Here is a 14,486-nt window from a genome sequence, read left to right as displayed (position 1 = left end):
GACTTGGAACAGAGCGCTGGGGCCTCCGGAAGGGCACAGTCCCCCGGGGCCGCACCCCTCTGCTCTTGGCTGCCATTTAGGAAGTTCCATGGGGCCAAGGTGGGCTTCCTCTGCCTGCTGGTGTGGCCTCGCGGTCCGTAAGCCCAGCATCCCAGACAGCCAGGTCTCGCGCTCGGCTGCTGCAGAGGTTCTGGCCCCCTTTGCTCATCTGCCCTCTTTCCTTCTCTCCTTCAGCATGGCCTGGGAGAAGCCGCTGCAGCTCACGGCCTCGGAGTAGCCGGGGGCTGTGGGGGCCAAGGCGGTCCGAACGCCAGCGTCCTTCTGCTCCCAATGCTGGCGCTCCAGGAATCCCCGCCCCTGCTGTGGCCACCGGGCATCTGCCGGCAGGGCGTCCTGAGGTGGGCTCGGGCAGGCTGGCATCCCACCGCTCCTTCCCCCCCGGCGGCGGCAGCAGCAGCAGCGGCGGAGGCCTGCGGGTCCCGATGGAGATGAGCAGCACCTTCCCCCAGGGAGTCGGCGTCGGTGCTTCCGTTGGACTATGACATCCTATCGGCCGGTGCATGAGAGCGGCGACGTAGCAGGGCCGGGCTTGAAAGGCGGGGATTACTACTCCCCTGGGTTCTGGGCCCAGAATGGCTGTGCCTCGCACACAGACGCCGCCCCGGCGGCCGGCCGGCCGGCCACAACCACCCCAGCCATGCCGAAAATGGGCGTGCGGGCCAGGATTGCCGACTGGCCCCCCAAGAGAGAAGGGCTGAAGGACCCCGCCCTCCCCAGCAGCACTTCAAGAGACCTGGAGACCCCAGGCTTCGCGGCGCGGGGCTTCCAGAATGGGCAGCTCCCGCGTGGGGCCGCCCCCTCCTCCTCCTCCTCCGGGATCAGAGGCTTCCAGCGCCTGGCCCGGAGGCGGTCCAAGGACGCGGAGTTCCCGGAGGGCTGGCCCCGCTCTCCAGGCCGGGGGTTCCTGCCGCTCCGCCACAGGAGCAGCAGCGAGATCACGCTCAGCGAGTGCGACTTGGAAGAGGCCCTGGAGCCCCGGGCAGCCAGGCTGGGGGGCAGCGGCCTGCCCCTCTTCCGCGAGTATGGCAGCACCTCCTCCATCGACGTGCAGGGCGTTTCGGAGCAGAGCTTCTACGACATGCTGACGGAGTTCCGCAGCGGGCAGGCAGCCTCCCGGCGGCCAGATTCTTCCGCCGCGGCCAGGAGCAGCCGGGCCGAAGGCCGGAGCGAGCAGCTGCTGCCCCCGCTGCCCGACGAGTTCCCCCTCCCGCCCAAGGACAAGGCCCGCAAGAAGGGGCCCAGGGCGGAGCTGGGCAGTGGGGACTCCATCTTCCGGAAGCTGCGGGGCGGCCGGGGTGACGGCGAGGCCGGCCGGGCCCTGCCGGAGCCCGAGGAGGGCAAGAGCCAGGAAGGGGGCCGAGCCTGGCTGTGCCAGAAGAGCTTTGCCCACTACGACGTCCAGAGCATGCTCTTTGACCTCAACGAGGTGGCGGCCCGGCGGGCCTACGTGGCGCAGCGGAGGAACACCGCCACCGGGGCCTCGGCGGCCTCGGCCGGTTCTGCCGCCGCCCCCCCCTCCCGGGCCGGTGGCGTGGGGGGCCCGGAGCCCCTCGCCTCCTTCATCAGCACCGAGGACCTGAACTTCAAGGAGAACCTGGAGCCCGACCCCGGGGACCACAAGAGCAACGAGCTGCTGCTCAGCTGCCCGCACTTCCGCAACGAGATTGGCGGCGCCCAGGAGCGCAGCGTGGGCTTCTTGCGGGCCTCCGCCGGCTCTCCTGGAGGGGGCAGCAAGGGGGCCTTTGCAGAGGCCTCTCCGGCCGCCTGCTGCACCAACGCCAGCGTCTCCGTGCTGGAGGTCCCCCAGGAGCTGCAGCGCAACGTGGGCCGGCTGAAGCACTACAGCATCGAGCACGTGGACTTGGGGGCCCGCTACTACCAGGACTACTTCTGCGGCAAAGGTAACGGCGGCGCTCGCGGCTGGGGCTGCCCCTCTGGCGGCAGGGCCGGGGGCCGCGGAGCCAAGCCTGCGGGAGCCCCCCCGCCCCCCCCGCAGCAGCACCCAGGCCCCCGCACTGCTCAGGAGGTAGGAGGCGGGCTGGGCTCCCAGGGTACCCCCAGGGGCTGCGGAGACTCTCCCGACAAGCCCAGAGACCAGGGCCCCTGCCTGAAAAGGCGGGCGGGCGGGCGGAGGGGAGGGGAGCCCGTGACTGTAAGAGCCGGAATAGGCCGCCCCTCCCCTTCGGCAGGGCCTCCTGCTCTGCTGCACAGCACGGATGCGGAGCTGGGCCCCCGAGGGTTTCCCCCAGCACAGCCGGGCTCCAGCATCAGAGGCTTCCTTGAAGAGCTCTTGAGGTTCCTCCTTGCCCTGCAGCTGTCAGGCGGAGGGGAGCGCCTGCCCGCCCCGTCCCACACCGCTGAGAGAGGCCTCGTTCCCCCTTCCTCTCTCCTTCCAGAGCACTCCAATTACTTTGGGGTGGATGAGAAGCTGGGGCCGGTGGCTGTAAGCATCAGGCGCGAGAAGCTGGAGGACCACCAGGAGCATGGGCCTCAGTACCAGTACAGGATTATCTTCCGCACCAGTGAGGTGTGTTACTGCTGCGCTCTGCTTCCAAAGGACCCGCCTGTGTCTTTGAAGGGGTCGAAGGGGCTGCCCCCAAGACCTCCCCCAGTGCCGTAGGGCTCTCCTTTTCCTGGACCGGGTGGCCAAAGAAAGGAGAAGGTGCCAGGCGGGGGGGTGTGTGTGATTGATGTGGGGGACAGTTTGCTCAGCGAGCTGGAGGCAGAAGTCCAGGACTAGGCCAGGAATCCCCCCCCGCCCGCCCGGCATTGCTGGCAGGGCCCCTCTGCCTCACGAGAAAAGCCAAGGGAGCCTGGGTGGGCGATCCTTCGCCCCGGTGGGTGTCTCTCTCTCTTCTGAAAAGAGGCACCTGCTGCCAGTCTGTGTCCAGACCGGGTTCACACCAGGAGTCGCCCCAGGGAACTGGTTGAAGGGCCCTTTTCAGCCTCTGGCTTTTCTGTGAGCGGAGCTGCGGGTGGGAGTGAGTAGGGGTCGCCCTGGGCTCCCGTGCGTTGCTTTGGACCTCGCAGCAGGTCCTGCCCGTTGCCTGTTTCTCTCTCTCTCTCTCTCTCCCCTTCTGTCCTGTAGCTGACCACCCTCCGGGGCTCCATCCTAGAAGATGCCACGCCCACCACCACCAAACACGGCACCGTCCGTGGGCTCCCTCTCAAGGACGCCCTGGAGTACGTGGTCCCCGAGCTGAACACTCACTGCCTGCGTCTGGCCCTGAATGTGCCCAAAGTGACCGAACAGCTGCGGAAACTGGACGAGCAGGGGGTGAGTGAGCGAGTGGGCAGTCTGGAGACCGCCCCCCGCTGCTTGAAATAGGGGTGGGGGGAAAGGGGCATCAGAAGTGGGGGAGGACCCCCCCCCGCATTGTGCTTTGGCCTCTGTCCATCTGCCTAATGACCTACACACACACCCCTCAGCAGGCTCTTTCCTGTCTAGCATGAGTGAGAGGGTGGGCGGTCCGGGGGGGCCCCACCTCTGCACGAATGGCCTGCGTGGTGTTTGCTTAGAAGTGGGCAGCCAAGATGATCCGGGGCTAGAGCACCTTCCCTGTGAGGAGAGGCTACTGTTTGGGGGGCTTTTTTACTTTAGAAAAAGGTGAAGGGGAGGGGGAACCCTGCCTGCATGACACAGGCTTAGAAAACGATAGTGGTGTGGAGCACTCTTCCCTCTGCCCAGGGTGCAGAAGAGGGCAACCAAGATGATGAGCCCTTAATGGTTTGGGCCCGGGATACCTGAGAGGCCTCCTGCTCCCAAGGGTTGCTGCCCACTTGACAAGGTCATCTGAGGGAGCTCTGCTCCGGGTACCAACAATGAGGGAGGCTCGGTTGTTGTGGATGTGGGGCAGGGCCTTCTCTGTGGCTGCCCCCAGACTCTGGAATGCTCTCCCGGTGGCCATTCGCTCCTCGGTCTCCATCACAGTTTTTAGAATTGTGGCTTTTTACCCAAGCTTTTATGTGAGTGTCTCTACTGCTGCTTCTTTGTATTTTGTACAGTTTTTATGCTTGTATTTTAAATCTTTTTAGACAGATTTGTTTGATATTTTAGCTTAATATTTTAATTGTGTCATGTTTATAGTCTTGTGTTTAATTTTTGTGTAAACCGCCTTGGGATTGTTTTCATGAAAGGCGGTATACAAATTTAACAATCACTCGCTCAATCAATCAATAAAATAAAATCAGGGGCCTAGAGTACCTTTCTTATGAGGCAAGGCTACAACGCCTGGGCTATTTAGTTTAGAAAAAAGATGACTGCGGGGAGACATGATAGAGGACTATCAAATCATGCATGGTGTGGAGAAAGTGGATGGAGAGAAATTCTTCTCCCTCTCCCATGACACTAGAACCAGGAGTCATCCCATGAAATTGATTGCCAGGAAATTTAGGACCAGCAAACGGAGGTACTTTTTTACACAATGCATCATCCACTTGTGGAATTCTCTGCCACAAGATGTGGTGACAGCCAACAACCTGAATGGCTTGAAGAGGGGTTTGGATCACTTCATGGAGGAGAGGTCTCTCAGGGGCTACTAGTCGGAGGGATACAGGCCACCTCCAGCCTCAAAGGCAAGAAGCCTCTGAGTACCAGTTGCAGGGGAGTCACAGCAGGAGGGAGGGCCTGCCCCTTTCAACTCCCGCCTGTAGGCTCCCAGCGGCATTTGGCGGGCCAAACAGGATGCTGGACTAGATGGGCCTTCTTGGGCCTGATCCAGCAGGGCTGTTCTGATGTTCTCTAGCAGGGATTCCCAGCTGTTGTGGACGACAACTTCCAGAATCCCCAGCGGCAATGGCTTTCGCTTGAGGATTCTGGGAGTTGTAGTCCACAGCATCTGGGGATCCCTGTTAGAGGGAAGACTGCTGTGGAGACGGAAGTGTTCTCCCCCTCTCCGCATGCTGGCTGAGAGTCCCTGGTGAGATGGGCTGGCAGGCTGGCTTAGGGCCGATGAGAGCAAGCCCCCCCCCCCCCGCTTCATGCCGCAGGCCTCGTTCAGGAACAGGGGTGGGGGCAGCAAGTGGCCTGCAGGCCCTGAGTGGGGCTGGCTGGGTGGTCCTCACCTGGGCTCCCCCTCCTGCCCCCTCAGCTCTGCCGGAAGCACAAGGTGGGCGTCTTGTACTGCAAAGCCAGCCAGAGCTCCGAGGAGGAGATGTACAACAACGAGGAGGCCGGGCCGGCCTTGGAGGAGTTCCTGGCGCTGCTGGGGGAGAAGGTGTCCCTGCGGGGCTTCAGCAAGTACGCCGCCCAGCTGGACACCAAAAGTAGGTCTCTCCTCCTCCTCCTCCTCCTGCTGCTGCTGCTGCTGCTGCGGGCCCTGTGAGAGAGGCGGCCGCCCGCTGCTCTCTGCCTGGGGCCGCCTGGCCTTCCCCTGGGCTGAGCTGAGCGCTGCCGCTTTGCCTTGCAGCCGACTCCACGGGCACCCACTCCCTCTACACGACCTGCCAGGGCTATGAGCTCATGTTCCACGTGTCCACGATGCTCCCGTACACGCCCAACAACCGGCAGCAGGTAAGGCGCCTCCCTCCAGCTCGGCCCATTCGAGGCTTGAGCCGGTCCTGGGGCTCCAGCAAAGCCGCCTCTCTGCTCTCCTCCCTCCAGTGTTCAGCACCCCCAGCTCTGAACTGGCCAGTGGAAGAGCTGCTGGTGCCGGGCTTGCTTCTGGTGCCTTGAAAATAAGAAAATAGCTGGCCAGTCGCTGAGCTTTGGAGGCCAAGGGCCGGCGTTTCCCTGGCGGTGTGCCCTGTCCTTCTGGGCCTCACGTCGCTTCCTGGCCCCTGAGGGCCCCCCCCCATTTTCACTGGGGTCCGGATTCTCCTTCGTGCCGTGCAGTCCTGTCTCCACCCAGTGTATTTCTTCTCTTTCGGCAGTTGCTCAGGAAGAGACACATCGGGAATGACATCGTCACCATCATCTTCCAGGAGCCGGGGGCCCTGCCCTTCACCCCCCAGAACATCCGCTCCCACTTCCAGCATGTCTTTGTCATTGTCCGCGCCCAGAATCCCTGCACGGAGAACGTTTGCTACAGGTAAATTCCGCCCACCCCCTGCACGCCTCCCACGGCATGTTTCCATCTGCTTACCTGGTTGCTGTGTTGAGGGCCTGTCTGGGTGGGGAGGCAGCCATGGCTGAGTGATAAGAGAGCGGTTTGGCACACGGAGGGTCCCGGGTTCAACTGGCAGCTCCAGGCCGGACTGGCAGATCCTACAGCGCTGCTGCCAGTCAGTGTAGACAGTCCTTAGCGAGGTGAACCCAGGGCCTGACTCTGTAGAAGGCAAATCAGCTTGTCTGTATTTTGCCATTTGCCTGCTCCCTTCTCCCATCCCGAGGATTAGGACTTCCAGTGACTCTGTTGGGTCATTGTTGTTCCAAGTTACCCCATGTGCAGCCTAAACAAAGACCTTCAAAGCCGTCGGGTCCAGGCCTTGCTGAATTTCTGGGGACTTGTACCATTTGGGGGACTAGCCCCTCTGGGCTGCTGCTTCCTGAATGCGGCCCGCAGGAGGGTGCTGCTGGTTGCTCTAAAGAAGGGGGACTACAGAGGCAGCATCTCAAAGGGTAGGCAGCGCTTTGTGGGTTAAAGTGAGTGCCTGGATTCTATCTGCTGGCTCTCGCTCTCTCCCCGTGTCCTCAGCGTGGCTGTGACCCGTTCCAAAGACGTCCCACCCTTTGGGCCGGCCATCCCCAGCAGAGCCGTTTTCCGCAAATCTGATCTCTTCCGAGACTTCCTGCTGGCCAAGGTGATCAATGCTGAGAACGCAGCCCACAAGTCCGACAAGTTCCACACCATGGCCACCCGCACGCGGCAGGAGTACTTGAAGGACCTAGCAGAAAACTGCGTCACCAGCACAACCATCGATTCCACGGGGAAGTTCAACCTGATCTCACTGACCTCCAAGAAGAAGGAAAAGACCAAAGCCCGGAGCGGAGCGGAGCAGTACAGCACTGGGGCCATCGCGTGGCGGATTCTGGCCCAGGATTACACCCAGGGAGCGGAGATCGAGTGCATCTTGGGCATCTCCAATGAATTCGTGGTCCTCTTGGACCTGGCCACCAAGGAGGTGGTCTTCAACTGTTTTTGTGCGGATGTCATTGGCTGGACTCCAGACACATTCACCATCAAGATATTCTATGGCCGAGGGGACCACATTTTTGTCCGGGCCTTGGAGAGCAATCCAGATGGCATCAAGGAGATTGTGCAGCGGCTGAAGGTAGGTGGTGGCGGCGGCGGCTGCCTGTGTGTTCAAGGGATGCCCCCCACCCCACCCCATTAGGCCTGTGACCCCCCTGCCTCCTTGCATGGGCTGGACCCTTCTTGCATTCTCCTCCTAGGTCATGACGTCTGGCTGTGAGACGGTGGAAATGACCCTCCGGAGGAACGGGCTGGGGCAGCTGGGCTTCCACGTGAAGTTTGATGGGACGGTGGCAGAGGTGGAGGATTACGGCTTTGCCTGGCAGGCAGGGCTGCGGCAGGGCAGCCGGCTGGTGGAGATCTGCAAGGTGGCCGTGGTCACGCTCAGCCACGACCAGATGATCGACTGGCTGCGCACTTCTGTGACGGTGAAGGTGGTCATTATTCCTCCCCACGACGACGGCATCCCTCGCAGGTACCTTCCTCCTCCTCCTCCTCCAGCACTGAATACCCAGCAGGGCTGCTGGCGGTGGGAGGCCTCCTGGGGCACCCCCACTCGGCACAGTGGCATCTTCGTGTTCTTTTGAGGGCCAAACCGCAGCTCTCCTGTGTTTGGAAATGCCAGTTCTGCAACCTGAATAGGTTGTATAAATCAAGCAAGCCTGCAAGTACTTGCTTGGCATAACTTTGCTTCTGCCGGTCATGGGACACCATTTTTGGGATGTTTTAGGATGCTGAGGAGGAGGAGGAGGAGTAGTAGTAGTAGTTGTTGTTGTTAGGATGCTGAGGAGTAGTAGTTGTTGTTGTTTTAGGATGCTGAGGAGGAGGAGGAGGAGGAGTTGTTGTTCTTGTTGTTGTTGATTTCCAGAATATGTACATCTGGCTTTGCAACAAACAAGTTCTCAAAAGATCTTACATAGCAGGAGGAATGAGATGGTTGCTTTCTGTCCCCAAAGGGCGCGTGCACACACACACACTCTTATTTATTTATTTATTTATTTATTTATTTATCCTTTTATACTGCCTGATTACATCTCTAGGTGGTATACAAAATTTAAAATATTTAAAAGTCAATACAGATTGAAATACACAATAAAAACAATAGCATAAGAGAGTTATTAAAACAAATTATTAAAATTAGTACTAATTAAAAGCCTGCTAGGACAGGAGTGTCTTGAGGGTCTTCCTGAAAAGAAGGAGATGCTCTTATTTCAGCAGGGAGCATATTCCAAAGCCCTGGAGCAGCCACAGAGAAAGCCCAGTCCTGGCTCGTGGCAACCGTAACCGGACCTCTCCAGAAGATTGTAACAGGCAGCAGGGTTCATGACAAAGGAGGCGCTCTCTCAAATAGCCTGGATCGAAGCCATTCAGGGCTTTATGGGTAATAACCCCACTTTGTATTTTGCCCAGAAATGCTCCGACCTTCAGCAGCCAGTGCAGTTCCCTCAAAACCGGTGTTCTGTGGTCCCTTCGTGTTCTCCCAGGGACCAATCTGGCTGCCGCATTCTGTGCATGTGCGAGAGAGCACCATCTGCTCTCGCTGGAAGGGTTCTGAATTTGAGTCCGGATGCCAAATCTGCACTTGGGTGGAACAAACGCAGCCCTGTGCACTGATCACGAGCCCAGAAGCCGACCCCCGTGAGACAAAAACTCAGCCCTTTAGAATGGGGGTGCTCTGTGATCGCTCAGGGGAGGGTGATGGTGCGTGTGGAGGCGTGCATTGCCCCTTCTCTGAGTGATACAGCCCCGGGAAGGAACTCCCCCGTGGCCCCCCCCGCCGTAAATCTCCGCCTGGGGAGCTTTGGGGGCTGGCCATGCAGCCCCCTGCCAACCTGAGCAGCACAGCACGGGTGAGGGAATCCGCTTCTCCCCACACTGCCTTGGGAAGTGACCTTTCTCTGTCGAAGGGGGTGGGCAGGGTCTTCCCTTGGAGGGCTTTGGGCTGCTTGTGCTCTTCCCTTTTCTCCGCTGCTCTTGTCGGGAGGGAGATATTTTCTGTGCCTTTCAAAGTAATTTTTTCTGCACACACAGAGAGAATCCTCCCAGTCTGCAAGCGGTGCTTTCTGGCTGGAGGGAGCAACAGCAGCTGGCTTGCGGCATGCAAGGGAGCCGTCATGTGCAGCTGGCAGACCTGTCGAGCACTGCATTGTCTGCACTGACTGGCAGCAGCTTTTCAGGCAGCCTTTCCCAGCTGAACTGGAGATGCTGCCAGAGATCCGGCCCGAGACCTTCTCGATGCAAAGTGGCAGCTCTGCCGCTGAGCCACAGGCCCATCCAGGCCCATCCAGGCCCACCCTCACGATGCCGAAGTGACCCCTTCCAGCCTGGTGGAGAAGCCTCGCTTTCCCCTTCTCTCCCTTACGGGGTGGGGGGGGGGCGCTTTTGGAGTCAGGCGAGCTCCACAAGGGACGGGGAGAGTTGGCTCCTCCCAACCGGCCCCTGGTGGAGGCTGATGCCTGGATGCCCGTGGCAGCAGGTGTGCCTCACACCTGGCCTCCGCCCCGGCCTTACCACATTGCTCAGGAATGATGGCTCCCGGGAAGCCGCACCCTGTGCCGAGCTGAAGCCGAGCGAGGCCAGCTGATCGGAGCCGGGGGCGGGGCCCGGGGGAGCCGCCTCCACAGGTGAGGCCAGGCCTCGGCTGGGCTGCTGGCCGCCTCCTCTAGCCCAGGGCACCGTGCCTGCTGGTGGCCAGCCCCCTTGGCATCGCTCCCCAACCCCAGGGACCTCCAGAAGGCGCTGGCCAGGCAGGCGGACTTCCCTCTCTGCAGCTCTCTTAGTTGCAAGCACTCAGAAACCGCGAGGCCCTCGGCGTCGGGGTGGGGGTGGAGGGGATTGTGTTGGGTTTTTAGGCGGGGGTGTCCCTGGGCTCTGCTCTTGGGCAGGCCAGCAAAGAGAAGCATCCGGCGAGAGCCCCCCAGGGGAGAAGCTTGTGGGCCGGGGTGGCAGTCCTCGGCCACAGCTTGCTGACCGGCTGCCGGCAGCTCTCAGCTTTGGCTCCCCATCGGGAGAGTGGAGAGGGAGGGTGTGTGTGTGTGGGGGGGGCTGTTTCTTGGTCTTGTTGAAGCTGCTTCAGAGCTTTGGGCAGCTCAGCCTGCAGATGCTGCATTGCTGTCCCAAAGGCCATTGTGGCCACCGGTGTGCCTGACTGGCGCTTTCCGGTTGTTGTCCGTCTGGTGCCCCTTGTGGGAGAGCTCTGGCTGCCCCTCTTGTCCCCCACGGAAGGGCCACGGCCACGGCCCCTTCCAGAGCGGGCAGGCCTTCTTGGCAACGGGAGGAGGCCCCGGCCTCCCCGCTGGGCCCGGAAGAGTTAAGCGGCCTCTCCTCCTCCGGGAGCCAGCTGCACGCTTGGCCTCCTCCCCGACTTCCGGCCGGGGTTGCCAGCTCTGGCTTAGAGAGCAAGTCGAGGCTCCCGCCCTGCAGCTCCTCCCCCCCCCCCGAGTCCGCCACGCCAAACTGTCAGCGCCGGGCTCATGAGCTGCGGGTGTTTGGGGCACAATGGCTGGACCAGCACTTCGGCCCCGAGTGGCCCTGCCTGTCCTCGGAACCAGGCAGGGGGGCGGCGGTTGCCCCTCAGGTCGAGCAGCCACTGAGGCATCCAGACTTGTGGCGGGGGGCGGCAGAGGGTAGGGAGGGGTTCTGGGTGCCTGAGGCTGGTCCTGGCACCAGGCACTGCGGGCAGAGGGTGAGGAGTGGGGTGTGTGTGTGCGTGTGCGTGCGTGCGCGTGCGTGCGCGTGCGTGTGCCGCACAGCTGCCCGTGCCGGTGGGCTGGAGTGCCTGGGGCATCCAGGTGGATTCAGAGAGGCAGGGCCAGAAGCCGCCTGGTGGGGGAGAAGGGGAGGCCCAGCGGCCTCTCCGGTCTCCACCCCCATTCCGGAAGCAGCGCTCCTGCTCGGCTGCGAGTTCTGGTTTACCGTGCGCGGGGGGGGGTCCCTCTTCCCCAGCTGGGTGGCCCCAGGCCCTGCCTCCTCTGGGAGCCAGCCAGGCACACTGCCAGACCCCGCCTGTGGATCCAGCCCACTTGCCAAGACGCAGGCCTGTGGGTTGCCCTCCCCGGAAGCACTCGCGTGTCACAAAGAAGGGGGGATTGGGGCCGGCCGCAGGTGGCCGGGGGGGGCACTGAAGCTGCTCTTCCGTTCTGCTTGGGCTGGAGCAGGCGGGGAATGCAGTCACACTGGGGGGGGGGGTCGGGGCAGCCCCCCCCCCCTGTGCTCCACCCCAGAGTCACAGCAGCGGTCGGTGTGTGGCTCTTCCCCTGCTGGTCTGGCCGGGCCACTCGGACCCTGACGTGCTGCTGCTGCTGCTCTTTCCTCTCCAGGGGCTGGGCAGAGTCCTTCAGAATGAGCACGGCGGAGCCCAGGGTGGAGCCCGAGAGCCTGCCGGTGGGCTATCAGCCCCCCCACCGCGGAGCCTGGCCCTGGAGCGGCTCGTCGCAGGCGGGCCAGTGGGCAGAGCAGGCGGGCCACGGCCAGTCCCAGTCCCTCACCAGGACCCCCAAGCAGAGCGCCCTGGCTCCTTACCGAGAGTCCCAGCCCCCACATGGCAAGAGGTGAGGCAGCGGCTGGGGTTGGCTTGGGGCTGGGGCTGCTGCTGTGGGGAGAGAGCCTGCTGCCTGCATCCCTCCCCTCCCCTCTCTTCCCTTCCCTGTGCCAGGCCCGTGAGCTTCCCCGAGACCCCTCACGCCGCAGCAGCCGCCTCCCAGCCGGGAGCAGAGAGGGGCCCGTCCTCGTCCTACCGGCAGCCCTCGGGCAGCTTCTCCGTCCCCGGCTCCTCAGGAGCAGCCTACGCCCGCTACAAGCCATCCCCAGAAAGGTATGCTGGGCTGGGGGCGGGCAGGGGAGGACGGCCCTTGGTCTGGGGGCTTGGTGCAGGGGGAGCATCTGGGGCATGGCCGGGCTTCAGGCAGCGTCCCAAGCTGCCTCCTTGGTTGCCCGCCCCCCGTCTTGAGGAAGAGCTGCTACTGGCCCAAGCTGGGTTTTCCCAAGTGTGCATGGATTGCCCTGCTTTTGCCAGCGGGGGGTGGGGGGTTTCTTGGCTGGGGGGATGTTTCTGAGCCAGGAAGAGCAGGCTGTTGGCCTGGGGAGTTCCAGTCTGGCCCGAGCCCAAGGCCACCTCGAGGGGGTCTTCCTTGCACCCTGGGTGCCTTTGACACGACTCCAGAGGGGTCCTGTAGAGCAGCTCAGGGGGGGAGTGCGTGCTGCCCCCCCCCACCCCACCCCCGGCCCTTCATGGCATCCGTGCTCAGCAGCAGCCGCCGCCGCTCAGGCTGGGCAGAGCTGGCTGCATCCCTGGAGCCTGGGGGGGCCGCCTTGGCCACTTCCTTCTGCCTGGCGTGGCTGTGCAGGGCCTGCCTAAGTGGGCACCCCAGAGGGGGAAAGGCCCGCGCTTGAGCAGCCGCCGGTGCCCCTCCGTGTGCCAGGCTGCAGGCAGCAGCTGTCTGGGCCTGCAGGCTGGCCTCGCCCCCTCGGAGTGGGCTTGGCCAGGCCCCCCCCCCCCTCCGGTCTCTGTATCTCCTCCACCAGCCCCTTCCCTGCGGAGCCTCCTCTGCCACCGCCGGGCTGAACCAGGAGGGCGGCTGCTCGTGCCACTCGCTGTGCCCGCCTCCCCCTCCTCTCTCCCGTTGGATATTTTTAAAAGCTGCTAATGAAGGCAGGCAGGCAGGCAGGCTGGGTCCCGTGTCCCCCCCGCCGCCGCCGCCGCCGCCGCCCCTGCTGCTGGCTGTGCCGTCTTCAGCGGCTGCTCTTCTCCCTCTCAGCTCGGCCCACCGCTATGCAGCCCCCCAGCGGCCTCTGGTGCCCTTCGACCCCCTCTACGGCCACGAGGTGACCTCCTCCAATGGGGACTCTTCCTCGGGGGGACTGGCCAGTCAGGAGAGCACCATGGAGCGGCCCAAGCCTGGTAAGAAGCAGGGCTGGGCGGGCAGGCGGCAGGCAGACTCCTGGTGGCTTCTCGAAGGGAGAGGAGCTGCTGGAGGGGTGTCTGTGTGGCTGTGCCTGGCAGGCGCCAGCAGAGCCCCCTCGGAGAAGGAGCTGGGAGTCCGGCCGGGGCGGGGCGGGGGGCAGAGCCCCACAGAGACCGCTGGGACTGCCGGCCTCCGAGGGCTGCAGGCACACAGCCGCCTGCCCTCTGAGGATGACGTTGCCCAGAGCAGAGCCTGGGGCTGGCTCCAGGGCCAGGAGGACAGCTGCCCGCCTGGGTCCTCCTTCCTGCCAGTGCCGCTGGGCATCCCACCGACTAGCCCGGAGAGGAAGCCACCTTCTCCCAAGTCAGAGCGTGGCAGTCCATTTGGCCCAGGCCGGTCTGCTCTGGCGAGGGCGCTCTTTCCCCTCGGAGGAGTCCTTTGAGCGGGAGGGGCAGCCACGGACTGGGCCTGGCGCTCCAGCCGGATCCTGCCCCGTCAGCTGCCCGCAGCGGCCCTGCTCTCTGGGGCCCGGGCTGGCGGGGTGGCCCTTGAGCCTCCAGCTCTGGCCGGGGAGCCCCTTGCGGAGGCTGCCGCCCCGCTGACACTCTGCCCCCCTTCCCCCCTCTCCGCAGAGCCTCTCTGGCACGTGCCTGTGCAGCCCAGGATGTCTGCCTCCGCAGGGAGCAGCGGGAGCAAGAGGCCAAGCAGGCAGGAGCTGGCCGGCAAGGACTCTCCCAACCGGCACTCCAAGGTGAGCCGGGGCTCCCAAGGGGGGCTGCTCGCAGGGGTCCGCCTTGCCCAGCGGGCGCTTCCGGAGCTCCCCAGGGAGGGCACAAAGGCCCCAGCTCCCCAGGGCCGCCCCCTCCCTGCTCTGTGGGGATTCCCTGGGGGCCGCCTCCATTCACCTGGCCCCCTGTGGGACCCCACCCCACCCCACCCCTCCCTCCCTCCCTCCCTCTGCAGGGCGAGGGGCTCTACTCCAGCAGCCACTCCAGCAGCAACACCTTGTCCAGCAACGCCTCCAGCAGCCACAGCGAGGAGTGCTGGTTCGACCCGGCTGACCCCGCCGAAGCCGACCCGGATCCCCAGGCCAAGGGGGGCTCCAGTGACAGCGGCATCGAGGCCGCCACCAGCGCCAAGGCCTCCCGGAGGGACAGGCTGCCCAAGGCCTCGCCCCCCTACGGCTCCACCCTGCAGGAGGGCAGCAAGAGGAGGGAGCTGCCTCTTGCCCTGGGCTCCGGCGGGCAGAGCCGGGGCTACCACCCCAAGGCCTTTGGGGCAGGGGCCGGCATGCCCGCCAGGGGGGCCAGCGGCAGCCATGACCCCTTCAAGCAGCCCAGGTGGGTGGAAGCTCTTTGGGCCTGTCAGAGGCTCCCCTCCCCTCCCCTCT

The 14,486-nt window shown here is 63.5% G+C and overlaps 1 protein-coding gene across 8 annotated transcripts in view; it reads left to right on the top strand.

The window, feature by feature from the left end:
- Positions 1-14,486, top strand: part of SIPA1L3 (signal induced proliferation associated 1 like 3) — a 42,420-nt gene that overhangs the window by 18,801 nt on the left and 9,133 nt on the right. For all 8 annotated transcript variants that reach the window (XM_053267951.1, XM_053267950.1, XM_053267955.1 and 5 more), the window contains exons 3-15: positions 235-1,961; positions 2,457-2,587; positions 3,149-3,337; positions 5,151-5,325; positions 5,469-5,572; positions 5,932-6,089; positions 6,696-7,272; positions 7,394-7,668; positions 11,513-11,743; positions 11,848-12,006; positions 12,950-13,092; positions 13,729-13,847; positions 14,060-14,436. In XM_053267951.1, coding sequence (XP_053123926.1) covers positions 539-1,961; positions 2,457-2,587; positions 3,149-3,337; positions 5,151-5,325; positions 5,469-5,572; positions 5,932-6,089; positions 6,696-7,272; positions 7,394-7,668; positions 11,513-11,743; positions 11,848-12,006; positions 12,950-13,092; positions 13,729-13,847; positions 14,060-14,436 — 4,061 coding nt within the window. In that variant the 5' untranslated portion in view covers positions 235-538. The remainder of the gene's footprint in view (positions 1-234; positions 1,962-2,456; positions 2,588-3,148; positions 3,338-5,150; positions 5,326-5,468; positions 5,573-5,931; positions 6,090-6,695; positions 7,273-7,393; positions 7,669-11,512; positions 11,744-11,847; positions 12,007-12,949; positions 13,093-13,728; positions 13,848-14,059; positions 14,437-14,486) is intronic.

The sequence above is a fragment of the Hemicordylus capensis genome, chromosome 7 (genome assembly GCF_027244095.1).
Source record: "Hemicordylus capensis ecotype Gifberg chromosome 7, rHemCap1.1.pri, whole genome shotgun sequence".
NCBI classification, from domain to species: Eukaryota; Metazoa; Chordata; class Lepidosauria; order Squamata; family Cordylidae; genus Hemicordylus; species Hemicordylus capensis.
This window is presented reverse-complemented; position numbering and strand designations above follow the sequence as displayed.